We start from the raw sequence: 14,758 nt of genomic DNA, 5'->3' as shown, positions 1-14,758 counted from the left end.
AGGGAGATCAGGGACAGACTTACTTACACTCCAGACCCCGGCTGGACTTCAGGGTCACCCAGGTTACCTGTAGAACCATACAGGTACTCAGTGGTTCCCCAACCAACTGAGCTAGGGGCTCTGACAGGGGGGCCCAGGCATCAGGACTGTTGCAAGCTTCCCAAAAAACGCTGAAAGGTGAGCACCCTGGGGCCAAAATCAGTGAAGCAGTGTTCCCACAGCACCCCTCCACCACAGCACCAATGCGGGGCAGCTGTCGAGAGACAGAAAAAGAGATGGATCGATGCAAAGCACCTGTCTGGCTCTGTGCTTATCCTTCTTCTTCCCATTTCGCACACCAGGAAAACGCGGCTGGCTGGCTGGTGGCAAAGCCAAGGCCAGAAAAGTTATGTGGGACAGCTGCCTGTTGTCCACTCATTGTCTACTTACCTGGGGTGGGTGTTTACTTTAAACTTGGCTCTGCCCGTGGTCGTGGTCCCCCCAGGTTAGGAGAAGCTGGGCAGGAAGCTGATCTCACAGCAGAGGACTGAGAAAGGTAAAGGAGCCTCTGCCCGCCAGGAACCGTCCACCCAGGTCAGACCACGCCGCTCTGCGACCCTGGTGACCTGAGACGGAGACCGAGACCAAAACCAGCTCGAAAGCTTGTCTAACCACAGACGAAATTAAGGTCCCTGTGCAAAGCACAAAAATACCGAATATCCCTACTCTCCTGGCTGGCACAAATGGCCCCACGGATTTGTCAATCACAGCCCCTCCCTCCCCTGGCATTTCCCCCTTCTAGAGAAGACTTACTAAGCTATCCCATCAAGAATTAGTCCTGCTTCCTGATAGTATCCAATAAAAAGTACAGCCCCACTTCTGCAAACTTCCCCCAAGCAACTAAGGCAAGTACAAATTTTGCCATGAGTCCTTCCTGACCCCTCCTGGAGGAGACCCCTATGGTTCCCCACGGTGGGCCCTCCGACTTCTTGCAACCAATCGATAAACCTCCTTGAATTCTTTGGCTGAAGGGCATTGACAGGGTGATACCGTGGGGCCCTGGGGCTGGTTCGAAGGTGGCACAAAGAGGAGAAGCCATTTCCCTCAAAGTTCTCGCAAAGGAGACCTTCGAACTGGGTCTGGAAGAATAACTAGAGACCTGCCAGGCAAACTGAGGAGGAAAGGCCTTCCAGGTGGAGGGAACAGCATCTGCGTAGTCACAGAGCGTCAGAAAGCCCCACATATCCCGGGGAGTTTGTTTGGATTCATTTACTGGGTGTGGGGGGTGGGCGAGGCTGTTTTATCCTGACTCCATCCTGAAGGCAAGGGGAGACAGTAAAGGATTTTAGGGAGAGGAACTTAATCAGACTCGTGTTTCAGAATGTTGCTCTGGTGGGGAGGGTTTGTGGCCTAGTGAGGCCTGGACAATGGGGACTTTGTTGCCAGACACTGCTAAGCACATAGTAGATGCCCATGTCGGATCTACTGATTGGGGATGGAAGTCACCAGCCGGTCGGAGGAGAATCAGGTCAGGTCAGAAGGGGACATTGGGTCCCGGGGACAGCTAGCAGAGGGTGGCCTCATGAGACAAGACTGTGATGCGGTCAGGGCTCTAGGGAAGGGGTGAAAAGCATGGGGGGTTTGTGGGGGGCTTTCTCTCTCTCCCTACTTGCCACTCTGCTCCTCCAAAGAGCCAGGAAGACAGCAAGCGCTCAATCAGTGCGCATTCAATAGTGCAGGGCACTCCAGGGACAGACAGATGTGGGTCTGTGTGGCTTGCTGTGGGCCTTAGCTTCCCTGAGCATGGCTCTTTGTCTGCAGATAGGAAGGGCACGTCTTACCACGCAGAGCTCCAGAAGGGACTCGAGGGGAAGCACATTTCCAGGCTGCCTTTGTTTCTTCAGCAATCCTGCAAGGCAGGGGCTGTATTTCCACTTTACTAGTGGGGAAACTGAGCCTCGAGTGGGAAGCACCTGGGTTCAGGGCGCAAAGCTAGCTGGCGGCAGAGGCAGGCCTTGGGTCCTGGGAAGGCCACCTTCAGAGCTCCCAGCCAGCCAGCCTGGCCCAAGGGGTGGTATGGGGCGGCCTTCTGGGTAGGGTGTCAGAGGAGGAGCCGCAGAGCCCCAGGGAAGATGAGGTGGGTTTTGGCCAGGAGTGGTTGTGGGGCTGATCGCTCAGGTGACCGTGAGCGGTCACTGTGGCAGGGGCTGCAGGCTGCATCTGGAGACAAGCACACAGTGACCCCTGAGGGAGTGGTGATGAACAGGCTCGGCGACAAGGCTGGGGGGCCTGAGCCCACACAGCGAGCAGGAGGTGGCCATGGTGAGGTGGGCACAGGTGGACTTCTGCCATGGGGGAGGCGGGGCAGGGGCCAGAGCCGGGGGGCGGGGAACCTGGAAGGCCCCAGGGTCAGGAGCCCAAGGTTTGTCCCGTGGCTGCTGCCTCCCCTTGCGCCCACCCCGTCTCCTTCACGCACAGTCTAACCCTGACTCCCACGCAGGAGTCAGGCCCCCAGTTGCCATAACAACTGGATCCCAGCAGTAAAAATAGTAACTTATTTCTTATTCAACTTTTTTTGCTCTTGGAGAAAAAGAAAATCCATTTCTAGGTTTGTGTTTCCCCTTCAAGGGTCTCTTCTGGGGCCCCGCTGAGCCCACTGCCAAGACCTGTGGAAGGTCGACGTCTGGCTGGGGCCGGGAGGAGGCCAGCGGGCCAGCAGCCTGGGGAACTCTGGACCCACACCTGTGGCTTCCCTCGGCCTCTGGGCAGCTGTGCTCAACGATGATGGAGGCCCCAGGCCTGCCCTGGACTCCCCAGGAAGAGGGGGCCACGGGGAGGTCAGGCCTCTGGGGGTTTCACATTTATAAAGCCAGCAGGGACCTTTTTGGAAATTGAAGTTGAGGGTGGAGGAGGAGCTGTGGCTGGCACCTGGGGACAGGTGTGTCCCAGTGGGGCTGAAAATAAGGCCTGGGGAGGGGGTTACAACAATGCTGGTGGAGGTCAAGTTCAGGGAAGAAGCCATGAAATGCACGTTCAGAGCTCAGAGCCTGGGCAGCTGGGCTCCAGGGCAGCTCGTCTGGCTGCGCGACCTTGGGAGGGTTCCCTGGTCCCGCTCAGCCTCTTTCCCTCCTCCATCGAGGGGACAGGAGGTGCTGGTCACTATAGCCACGAGCCTCACCCGTTCTTAATCATGACTCCCGGTAAGAATACATTTTCCATCCCAAGCAGGATGCAAAATGTATACGGACAACTGAAACAAAAGTTTCCTGAACATGTCTTATTCTCTCCTGGCATCGTGTACTCTGGACGGAATGTCTTTTCTGTTTCGTTTTCAAAGGCGGCTCACCACCCACCTGGTTGACTCCCTGATCTTCGAGAACCAAGCTGCCCCCTAGGACTTTCTGTGGTGTTGGAAATGGTCCGACACAGCAGCCACTGGTCACATGTAGCTGGTGAGTACTTGAAATGTGGCTCGTGTGACCCAAGAGCTGCATTTCAAATTGCATTTCATTTAACGTGGAAATAAACAGACACAGGAGTCCGGTGACTTTCACGCTGGGGGTCGCAGCTCTCGGAGGTCCAGATAAGCAGTTCAAAACCTGCAGCTCCAAGGAACCCTCCAGCTCTGCCTTCCCAGCCCCTCCTCACAGGGTGAGCTGGCTGCCCTGCCGGACCCTCTGGCCCACCACATTCTATCCCTCGGCCTTCCACTCATGCCAACCTTGACCTCCAGCTCGCCTGGCCAAAACCCAACTCACATCTTCCCTCACCTCCCTGCTGCTCCTCCTCTGGTCTTCTCCCCCTCCCTCCACACCCCCAAATGTCATCAGTACCCACCCAGCAGGGCCAGCCAGAAGCCCAGGGGTCACCCTTCACTTCTAATCCATCAGCAGGGTCTGGTGGATTTGACCTCATAAACATCCCTAGACCTTTTTTCTGTTCCCCAACCTCCAGCCGTCCGTCCCCTAGACTGTGAATGCGTGTACATGCAACCCTTCTTTTCCCCACCGACACCAGGTGTCTGTCTGTGCCTGTCCTCGCCCAGCATTTGGGAGTGCAGAAATGAATTCCATAGGGTCGCTTTGCCCTGGGTGGGATTATTTTCTGAATGTGTAGTAGGATCTCAAATAAAGCGTTGTTATTTAAAATAGCAGGGAGCTGGGGGGTTTGGGAACCCAAGGGAAGGGGGGGGCAGCGGAAGGAGGTGCTTGCCTTTCAGTTTGGACACCTGTCCTTCCATGTTGAAGGCTGCTCTGCCTCCGGCTGTCCCCAAAGGTGTCGTCCGCTCCTGTAGGTAGTTTCCCACAACCTATAACCCGGGCCAAGGTCTCCTAAACGAGAGAGCTGGATTTTATAGATCAGAGGAGGGTGGGCAAATCCTGGGCACGCTGAAACCCGACAATAAAATGCGCGTGCCCCTGTCTGGGGGTCGTGAAGGTCCCCAGAGTCACAGCCTCTGGGAGTGGAGAGGTTCCCCAGAGACTGCGGCCATTCCCGGGCGGATCCCCTGGGGCCGTCGCGCCTCCCAGGCGCTCGGAGGCCGGAGGCGCTGGCCTTGGGGGAAGCGCCAGCTACAAGTATACTCCCCGGGCCGGTCTCGCCGGGGGCCTGAACGGCTGGCGCGCCAGCGGTGTCCTCTCCCTTTCCAGCCCAGCCCCGGCCGGGGGGACAGCGGGGGTCCGTCTAGCAGGCCGTCACCTCGCTCTGGAAACTACTGGCGGAGGGCACCCCTGGAGAGAGAGAGAAGGGGGTCCAATCGGAAGTCCCCATCCCTCCCTATCGCTCCTCCTCCCCCCTAGCGAGAGCAGGAGGGGTCTGCGGGGCACGGGGAGGGGGCCAAGGCCGCGGGGACTAAGGCGATTGGCCCGGAGCCCCCCCGCCCCGCCCCCGCCACCATCTGCTCGGGATTTGGCGTCAGCGTCTGGGGCTCCCGCTCGGCTCGGCTCCAGCTCGGGCTCCGCGCGCCCCCCGGCCGGCCCCCACCCCGCGCCCGCCTACCTGCTGCTCCCGCGCCCCGCGCCTCCGTCCCTCCCTCCCGCCCTCCCTCCTAGCGCCGGTTGTCGGAGCCCCGGGCTGGGTGCTGATGGAACCGCCGCGATGTTCGCTCCCCGACTCCTGGATTTCCAGAAGACGAAGTACGCGAGGTGAGGGTGGGGGCGCGCGGGGAGGGGGCCGCCCGGGGAGGGGGCGCGCTGGGCAGGGGGCGCGCGGGGAGGGGCGCGCGGGGGGAGGGGCGCACGGGGAGCGGGTGCGCGGGGAGGGGGCGCGCGGGGAGGGGCGGCCATGGCTCTCTCCCGGCTCTGCGCCGCCGGGCTCGCTAGCCCCGCCGCCCGGAGAATTCGAGTTGATAAATGGACCCTAACCTCGGCCGGAAGAAACCAGAAAGGAGACTTCGTGGTCTCTGTGAGAGTCTCCGCGCCCAGCTTTGCGCCCTGGACGCGGGAGTAGCGCGGGTTCCCTGAGGCGAGTCGCTTCACCTCCTGGAAACTCAATTTCCAGGTCTGCAAAACCGGGATAATGAACGACCCCCTCCCCGGGGACCCCGCGAAGCACTTTGCATGGCGCCCGGAGCAGAGTAATCGCTCAGTTTTTATCCGGCGTTTTTGTTAGCGATAAAAGGTGTTAGCACGCACCAGTGGTGTTCCCCCATTACCCCCTGCACTGCCCTTGCCTTCCCTTCCCGTCACTGTTCCTGCCACTCCCCCACCCCACTCCTTTCCCCCACCATCCCCCCAGCCTTCACCACCCCCATGACAAGTTGGAGGAATGAGTTAAGTGTGCTTTTCAGGTGGGGGAACTGAGGTTCAGGACTCAGGAAGAGTTGCTTGCACATCTTGGCTTTTTCACAGTGTGAGGTCCGTGGTCCCCTGAGCCTCAGTTTCTTCCAAAATGGTGATGGCAGATACTCCCACCAGACTGCTGAGTGGAAGCCAAGCTCCTGTCGCATTGATTACAAATTAAATGGGGAAGGTTCGTAATTATTAAGTTTGTCTAAGATTTTGTGAGTCTGCTTGCCTGCAAGTGGGCAGGAAAACCCTTTCCCAAAGTTGCCCTCAGCCCCTAGAGGTCTGGAGGGAGGACGGGCTGTTCTGGGAGTGTGGGTTTTTGCCTCCTGCCTGGGCACCGATGGGTCGCCCAGCCTGCCCTGCTGACTTATTGCCCCCCCCCCCCCCCGGTCTCCTGCTTCTGGGTGGAGTAGGCAGGGGGTGAATTTGAGATGGATTGCCATCATTTTTGATATCTGTGTGGCTCATGTCTCCTGACAGTTGCTGACGGTCCCTGTCGCCCTGAGTCTCCACAAGTTCTGCTCAAACAGCAGAGCTTGATCACAGATGTCCAGGCTGAGCATGGCATGGGGTAGGGGGCAGGCAGGACTAGGGCTTTACCTGTTAGTCTCACCCTCCATTTCCTGGGTTTGTGCATGTCTCCTTCATAAGGCTGGGGAGTCCCACCGGGAAAGGGGACACATGGGGGAATTCTTGTGGTTTTTCTTTTGGCTGGCAGGTGGGAGGGGCTGGCTGCCCAAATCCATGGAGTCCTCTCTGATATGGGCACTTGGACTTTCAAAGGCTTGTTCTCGAGGGTCCTGTATGCTATTGTGAGGTATAAGTTGGTGGAGGGTTTGCTGGAAGGGAAGGGAAAATTCTGGGACTTGAGGCCACAGATGCAAACATGCAGGGAAGCCTGGGCCATGGGCCTTCGCCTGTCCTGCACCTGCTGTGTGGACTTGAGTAGGTGTCTCAACCTCTCTGGACCTCAGCTGGTTGATTCGTAAGGACAGGAGGCTTGGTCTGAATGATCTGTGGATTTGGATACTGGTGCTGCCCTCTCTAGCAGGGCCAGGGGCTGGACCATGAGCTTTTACCTTTCGTGCTTGGGCTGATGCAGTTTCTGCGGGTGATGGGTCCAGTGAGGAAGTGGAGCACATCGATTGGAACTATTTCTGTTCCCTTCCTCATTGCACGGCCCTTACCGTGGCGCAGCCCACAAGTTAGGTCCTTAATAAAGGCTTCCTGATTGAGCGAATTTAATAGTGTGACCCAGTGCTATCCCGTAGAAATGTCACACCAGCCACATACGTCGTTCTCCGTTTTTAGTAGCTTTTCAGTTTAATGTGTGACTAATTTTCTATCTCATTGTCATGAAAAGGTAAACAACAGTGAAATTAATTTTAAGAATGTATTCTAGTTAACCCTTGATATGCAAAGTGTTGTCATTTCAACATATAATCAATATAAATGAATTATTCATGAGGTACTTTACATTCTCTTTTCGCTGCAAGTCTTTGAGATCTGTTTGTGTGTTTTATACTCATGCCCCATCTCAGTTTGGACTGGCTATATTTCAAGTGCTCAGTAGCCACATGTGCCCATATTGAATAGCACACGAATGTCTTCCAGGGTGAGAGATGGGTGTTTATCTTAATCAGTCTGGGTTACTATACGGAAGCACCATAGACTAGGTGGCTTATACACAATAGAAAATTATTTCGCATAGTTCTGGAGGCTGGGGTCTGAGATCAGGGTGCCAGCATGGTTGGTTTCTGGTGAGGGCCATCTTTTGGGTTACAGACTACAGACTTCTCATTGTATCTTCATGTGGCAGAAGGAGAAGGAGATACTCTCTGGCCTCTTCTTAGAAGGGCACTAATCTCATTTATGAGGGCCCCACCCCCTGGATCTACTTATGCCCTAAAGGTCCCACCTCCAAATGCCATCATACTAGAAATTAGATTTCAACATCGTTATTTTTTTGTGGGGAGGAGGGAGAGCACAACCATTCAACCCTTAACAGTGTTCCTAGTTCAATCTGTAAGAGATGCTTTCCCTCTTTGAGCCTCTGTTTTTCAGTGGATGGTTGGACCAGCTCATCTTTCAGGTTCTAACCTAGAACCCTTGAATGGTTCACCTGGATCAAGAAATACACTTATCGTTAAGCTATAGGAATTAAAGGCTGTGTAGTGTTTGTGCAGGGCTAGACAAATTGGCCAGTGGAATAAAAGAGAGAGGCCAGAAGCAAATTCATGCCTATAAAGACATTTGATTTTTGAGAAAGGTAGTGTTGCTGATCAGCTGAGGCAAGGCTGCTCTCTTGAATAAATGGTACTGAGACAACTGGTTATCCAGAGGGAAACAGTGAAACTGGAGCCCTACCTCACACCATACAGAAGATGCATTTCTGGATGGATTAAAATTTTTAGAAGTGAAATAAAAAAAAAAAACACCTTGAAAACTTTCAGAAAATAGAAGAGACTATCTTTTGAATTTCAGGGTAGGTAAAGATTTCTGAAGGCACAAAAAGGTAAAACCATTAAAGAAAAGATGAGTAAACCAGACTGCGTTAAGAATTATGAATTTCTATTCATCGAAAAATACCATGAAGAAAATAGAACACAAGCTACGAACTCAAAGGACGTATTTGCAGCACATTTACCCACCAACGTAATTAACGTTCAGAATATGCAAACAACTACGTTAAGAAAAAGACAAATAAGAGTAAGAGAATAGAAAGTGTCAAAATACAAATCATTTTGCAGATGAACACAAAGAGAGAGACGAGAACACAAATGAGCAGTGAGCATACAAAAAGCTGCTCGTTTTCAATGGGCGTCTACCCTGGAGAAACTTGCACACATGTGCGTCATTGGAAACGGACAAGAATTTTCTCAGCAGCGTTGTTCGTGATACGCAAGACCTGGAGACGCCCCAAACATCATTGGTAGAATGGTGTGTATCCATATAATGGAATAAGACCCTGCAAAGAGAGCGACCTCCGCTTTCAGGCAACAGTATGGATAAATCTCATAGACGTGTTGAGTGATAGCCAAACACAAAGGAAAGTACGAACCCAGTCATTCAGTGCTCAAAAACAGGCAAACCAACTGTTGTTCAGGAATGCAGAGGAAGGTATGTGCAAAGCCGGAATATGATTATTGCAAAATCAGCTCACTGGCTACCTCTCAGGGAGGGGGGGATACACAGGGTACTTCTGGGTCCTGGCAGTGTTCTAAATCTTGACTTGGGAAGAAAACCAAGCTGGCTTCTCTGTGCCCTGCAAGACAGCTCCCGTTCCCAGGGGGAGACTTACCCACGTGGCCACGCCTCTCTGCAGGGGAGGCTGGGAAGTATCGTCCCACTCTCTGTGTCCATTGCTGCCTCCCCGGGGCCCAGAAGAGTACCGGTCAGATCCGGTGAATGACTAGTGGCTGTGTGACTTTGGGCAAGCCAATTAACCTCTGAAGACATCGGTCTGCTCTCTCGCTTTAATCTGACTTTACGTGGGGTCTTTATAAAGCAACGTTAAGGTTACACATGCAGCGTGTTCTCCTTGGACGACATTTTTTTAATCCTGGGAAGTAGGTGTAAACATGAAAGCAACGGTCCCCCTGCATCCTGCCATCTCGAGATCTTCACTGTGAAATGTGCAAGGTGCTAGAGCTGGCATTGCATCGTCGTTTAAAAAATTTGACCTGCCGTAAGGTTGTCTCCCTTGTCTTTAACAACTGAGTTTGACACGTGCCTCATATTACATCTCATCATCGAACCCTACTTTATTTTATTTACTTCCCACTTTTAGAAACTTCTGTTGCTTCCTGGAACCCGCTTCTGTAAGTGACGCTGCTGGGGGACATCTCTGCAGCCAGGCACCAGCGTTCAGGAGAATTCTCCGTGTGGACGCCTTTCTGATCCCTTGTCGACCCTGGGCATTAGCCACGACCAGTGGGTCACAAGTTCCCTGTGATGCTCACTGACTGCCTGGTCCATAAGGACCAGGTCTTGGGGTGCCTCCAGGAATGACCCCCATTGCGCCATTTTTCCCATGGGTTTGAAGTTGCTCGTAAGGTCACATGAAGGTCAGGGCCCAGCTCTTCCCACAGTGGTGTCCTCGGGGAGTAGAAGGAGCTTGGAGCTTGTGTTCTGGTTCTGCTCATCTCTTTGCTGGGTTCTCTTGAGCAGGCAACTGAGCCATGGTATCCTCCTTGGACCTGAGGCTAGCATGGGGTTGGTAAAGCACACAGTGGCCCTGGTCGGCTTTCTGTAGGTTTAAGTCCCCAGCCTACTTACCTGACGCCCCTTCAAGGCCACTTAGGACCAGTCCTATTCCAGCCAAGAAATTCCAAAGGTCACGGGTTTTGTAAACATTTTTTGTTGTTGTTGTTATTCTTTTTTTTTTTTTTTAAGATTTTATTTATTTATTTGACAGAGAGAGATAGCCAGTGAGAGAGGGAACACAAGCAGGGGGAGTGGGAGAGGAAGAAGCAGGCTCCCAGCAGAGGAGCCTGATGTGGGGCTCGATCCCAGAACGCTGGGATCACGCCCTGAGCCGAAGGCAGACGCTTAACGACTGCGCCACCCAGGTGCCCCAGTGTTGTTGTTATTCTTAAGGCGATGAAGGTGTGTGTGAGAAGCATCCAGTGAAGGTATACAGTTGGTGCTCCAAAGTGGTCGCTATTTATGTAAGTGATTGTTGTTATGTATAGTCTCTTTCCAGAGAGGAGTGGAAGCACTCTGGAAAAAGCACGTTTCTCAAGGTCCACGGGGCTGCCAGAGAGCCCTTCATCTTGTCAAGGTTTGCTGTGATGTCAGTGGGCCTCTGTGCGCCGGGCAGGAGTGTCCGGGAGGGGCTTCCAGGGGCTCTGTCTTGCTGGGCTGCTGTGGGCAGGCCCATCTCCAGGCTTCATGGAGTAGGAACCACGTGCCGGTCCTCATGCCTCGCACCTTCCATTCACCATCTCCTCCGACCCTTAGCAGCTGGGGCACTGGGTACCATTTTTAATCCCTATTTGGTTTTCCCGTGGTCACGGAGCACACGGTGCAGTTCACGCCTGGGCTGTGCTTGGCTTTTCCGCCTCCCACACAACCACAGGCATAATGATCCCCACAGTCACCTGCGTTCGTGGAATGGGGCCGGAGCTTGTGCAATTGTCCCCGCTGGACACAGGGACTGGAATCCCGAGTCCTCCCCGCTGCACGTGCCCTGGCAGGACCCTCAACACACCTTCTGTGCAGCCTCCTTCGTTTACACGCAGGCCTGTCCCAAGCATTTGTGAGGCCAGAGCTAGTGTCCCAGGGGAAGCCCACACACCATATGTCTGAATATTCAAAGTTAAAAATCTAGCTAACGAGCTTTTCAACAGAACGGCTTCTGTCCTCTTTGGCAAATATACTTCTATAATGACAAAAATGGAACACTCTGGCGAAATGTGGCCGTCAGATGGTTGAAGGCTGGCCACGTGTGCCTTGGCATTTATGGCTGGGCCAGCTGTGCCTGGATGGGGAATAAGATAAAGGCATGCATCATTTATTAATTGTTGTGTATTTCATACCAGTTATTTTTCTCTTGTTGCAATCTAGGGCAGTAGCACTAGCCACCTGTGGCTATTTATTTGTTTATTTATTTAATTTATTTATTTTAAGTTGGCTCCATGCCCAGCGTGGAGCCCAGCACAGGGCTTGAACCCAAAACCCTGCGATCAAGACTTGATCTGAGACCAAGAGTCGGACACTTAACCAACTGAGCCACCTACATGCCCCTACCTGTGGCTCTTTAAATTCAAATCTAAATTCATTAAAGGGAAATAAAATTAAAAAGCGAATTCCTCAGTTGCACGGGCCCACATTTAGGTGCTCAGTGGTGGAATATGGCCAGTGGCCACTGTATCGTACAACACAGACCTACAACATTTCGATCATCGCATAAATTTCTGTCAGCACTAATCTGAAGGATGAAAATGCAAAACGTAACTTGAAAAATATCCCACAAAGGGCGCCTAGGTGGTCTACTCGGTTGGGTGTCTGCCTTCGGCTCAGGTCATGATCCAGGAGTCTTGGGATCGAGTCCCGCATCGGGCTCCCTGCTCAGCAGAGAGTCTGCTTCTCCCTCTCCTGCTCCCCCTGCTTGTGCTCTCACTGTCTGTCAAATAAATAAATACAATCTTTAAAATAAATAAATAAAAAAATCCCACAAATAAAAATTAAACCAAATGTAAAAAAACTGAGCTCCCTGTTGGAGCGCGCGCCAGAGTTTCCTTTCTCTTCCAGGCTGAATAGTATTCCACTGAATGGGTTTGCAGCTGTCTTTGGTTTCGAGGACACAGGAAGGGATGTGGAGAAGTCCTTTCCATGGGGCTTGCCTGAGTTAGTCATAAAGTGCCTGGTGAGGACGACAGCTTGGACTGGGCCAGTGATGAGCGCTGGGTCCCCGTGACGCAGGTGCTCGAGGCTTCCTTAAGTTAGTTTGTGGGTGTTTGCGAGAGTAGGACCCTCTAAACCCGCATACTCCATGGATCGGTAACATTGGTGGCATCTAGTGCTTGTTAGGAATGCAGAATCGTGGGCTCCATCCCAGACGTATGGAAGCTCACGGTTTAGGGGAGGACTGAATTTCCTAATAATACCATGTGAGTGAACACAGCATTGGGATGTGGACAAGCATGCAGGAAAGATGGGTACGGTTTCTGCTCGAGGGTCCGGGTGAGGGGGGCAGTCATAAGTAACAGAAAGCCTCAATTTGAACTGGCTTAGAGGAGAAAGAGGGAAGGAGGGACAGAGGGGATGAGAGAGAGCGAGAAGGAAGAGGAAGGTGGAGGAGAGAGAGGAGGAGGAGGAGGAGGACAAGGAGAGGAAGAAGAAGGAGGGGGAGAAAGAAGGGAGCACCAGAAGAGAGAAATGCGTTTGTGTCCAGAACTGAAAAGTTCAGAGTGTCTGGGTTCAGGTAGAGCTGGATCCAGGGTCTCAAAGAGGACCCGGGCTATCTCTCTTTGTTTGTGGGCTCTGTTTCCTCTGGTGGCTGCATTGTCTGGACGGCTCCCAGCCTTTGTGGACCGAGTTTCTCTTTCCTGGCAGGATCACCACTGTCCTGGAATCGAGGGTCTGTGTCCTGGCCTGGATGGCATGCCCACCCTTAAACCTATCACTGGGGTGAGGGGAAGGGCTCGGGCAAGTCTAGATTCTTTGGAGCATGGCGTTTGAGAGTCAGGTATGGCTTGGGGGGTGGGGGGATGTGGCTCCCCCTGAGCCCAGTGGGATGAGGGGAGGAAGGTGTGGCCGAAAAGGAAAGGGAAAGCCATCATATAGGACTGATGTTTGTCGCATCTCCTGACAATGGGATGGTTCCTTGTCAATATGTCCCTTGACCCCGAAGCCTTCAGTGCGTGTGTACGTAGCACGAGGGCACTCTCTTATGGGATGAGATTTAAGAAAGGAGACTCAGCCTTAAATAGGCACGAACCTTGAGGACACGATGCTAATAAGCTGATAAACAAAAGGACAAATGTGTGGGTCCAGGTCTGTGAGGTCCCGGAGTCGTCAGACTCGGAGTCAGAGAGCAGATGGCGGTGCAGGGGAGCTGGGAGGGGGTGGGGGTCTCTGTGTCACGGGGACAGAGTCTCAGTGTGGGGGGATGGAATGTTCTGGAGCCGGACGGTGGTGGTGGCACAACGTTGCAAACGTGCTTGACGCCCCTGAACCGGACCCCGAGAAGTGGTTAAGACAGTAAATTCTACATCGAGAGAATTTCACCACAATGAAAAAAAAAAAAAACACCTAGCTGAAAATGGTGACATACGAAGGTCATTTATCGTTATTATTTTTTAAAGATTTTATTTATTTATTTGACAGAGAGAGAGACAGCCAGCGAGAGAGGGAACACAAGCAGGGGGAGTGGGAGTGGAAGAAGCAGGCTCCCAGCGGAGGAGCCTGATGTGGGGCTTGATCCCAGAATGCCGGGATCACGCCCTGAGCCGAAGGCAGACGCTTAAGGACTGAGCCATCCAGGCGCCCCCGCAGGTCATTTATTAAATGCGAGGGGAAAGGGGGGGGGGAAGGAACTTTAGCATAGATGCAGTATTTTTTCATATGGAGTCCATATTCCAGTTTTACCAGTTTGCCCCATCACTGTGCCAGGTACCAGGACCTGATTCGCAGTGCCTGCGTTTCCTTACCCTCCCGAATCCGGAATTCATCTCCCGTCTTCCTCTGTCAGGCATCCACGTGTCTGAGGTGTCCAGGCCAGTTGCTCTGTAGGCTGCCCCAGTGTGGGGGTCCCCGGGCTCAGTTCGGGGTCTCATGGTTAGACTGAGGCTCTGCGTTTCTGGTGGAAGCGATGCTGGTCCTTCTAGGCGCCTCATAACTGGCAGCGGACGTCCGTCTGTCCTTCCGTGTGATGTGGACCTCGATCGCTTGCTCATGGTGACGTCCTCCAGGTTTTCTGTCTGTAAAACTTACTGTTTGTTTTGGTAATTGGTAGCATCTGGGGGGAGGGAGTGTAAGAGATTGTGTAAATATTCCGGTCCTCGCGTGATGAAAACTTTCATTCGTAGACGTCGAGAGAAGAGAGTAATGAGCCCCTGACACCCCGTAGCCTGAGCTTAACAGTTACTAACGTTTTGCCAAAGCTGCTTCATCTCGGCTTTTTCCCTGTTGCCGTATTGGAAGACAAATCCCCGATGGCATGATTTCAGTCCACATCTCTAAGTGGCGAGGACAGGTGTTCCCCGACCACCAGAGCCCTGTCCCACCCGTCAGCATTGGCAATAATTCCCTAGTGCTACAGGTGCCCTTGAATTCTACATTTTATCTGGTCTTAGAGAAGGCGTATTTACTTAACCGCGTGTGGCTAGTCCGCGCTAGGTAGCGTAGCTGTCGAGGCCAGATGAGGCTCAAGATCCGCGTTCCCCGCAAGAAAAGGCGAGAAGCTTCAGGGCGCATCTCTCCGTCAGGGGCACGCGAGACATCTGCCTGTCCCGTTTCCAGTGATGCCAAGATTGACCTTAGGGTCC

At 53.2% G+C, this 14,758-nt stretch overlaps 1 protein-coding gene across 1 annotated transcript in view; it reads left to right on the top strand.

The window, feature by feature from the left end:
- Positions 1-5,031: 5,031 nt before the first annotated feature.
- MMD2 (monocyte to macrophage differentiation associated 2) overlaps positions 5,032-14,758 on the top strand; it is a 40,545-nt gene continuing 30,818 nt past the window's right edge. Inside the window, exon 1 of the mRNA XM_087867050.1 lies at positions 5,032-5,123. Within this exon, the coding sequence (XP_087723176.1) occupies positions 5,077-5,123 (47 nt within the window). The 5' untranslated portion in view covers positions 5,032-5,076. The remainder of the gene's footprint in view (positions 5,124-14,758) is intronic.

This window comes from Ursus americanus, chromosome 2 (genome assembly GCF_024610735.1).
Source record: "Ursus americanus isolate L20-20 chromosome 2, mUrsAme1.1.p, whole genome shotgun sequence".
In the NCBI taxonomy this organism is placed as follows: Eukaryota; Metazoa; Chordata; class Mammalia; order Carnivora; family Ursidae; genus Ursus; species Ursus americanus.
The sequence above is the reverse complement of the archived record's forward strand: the minus strand, read 5'-3'. Positions and strand labels throughout refer to the sequence as shown.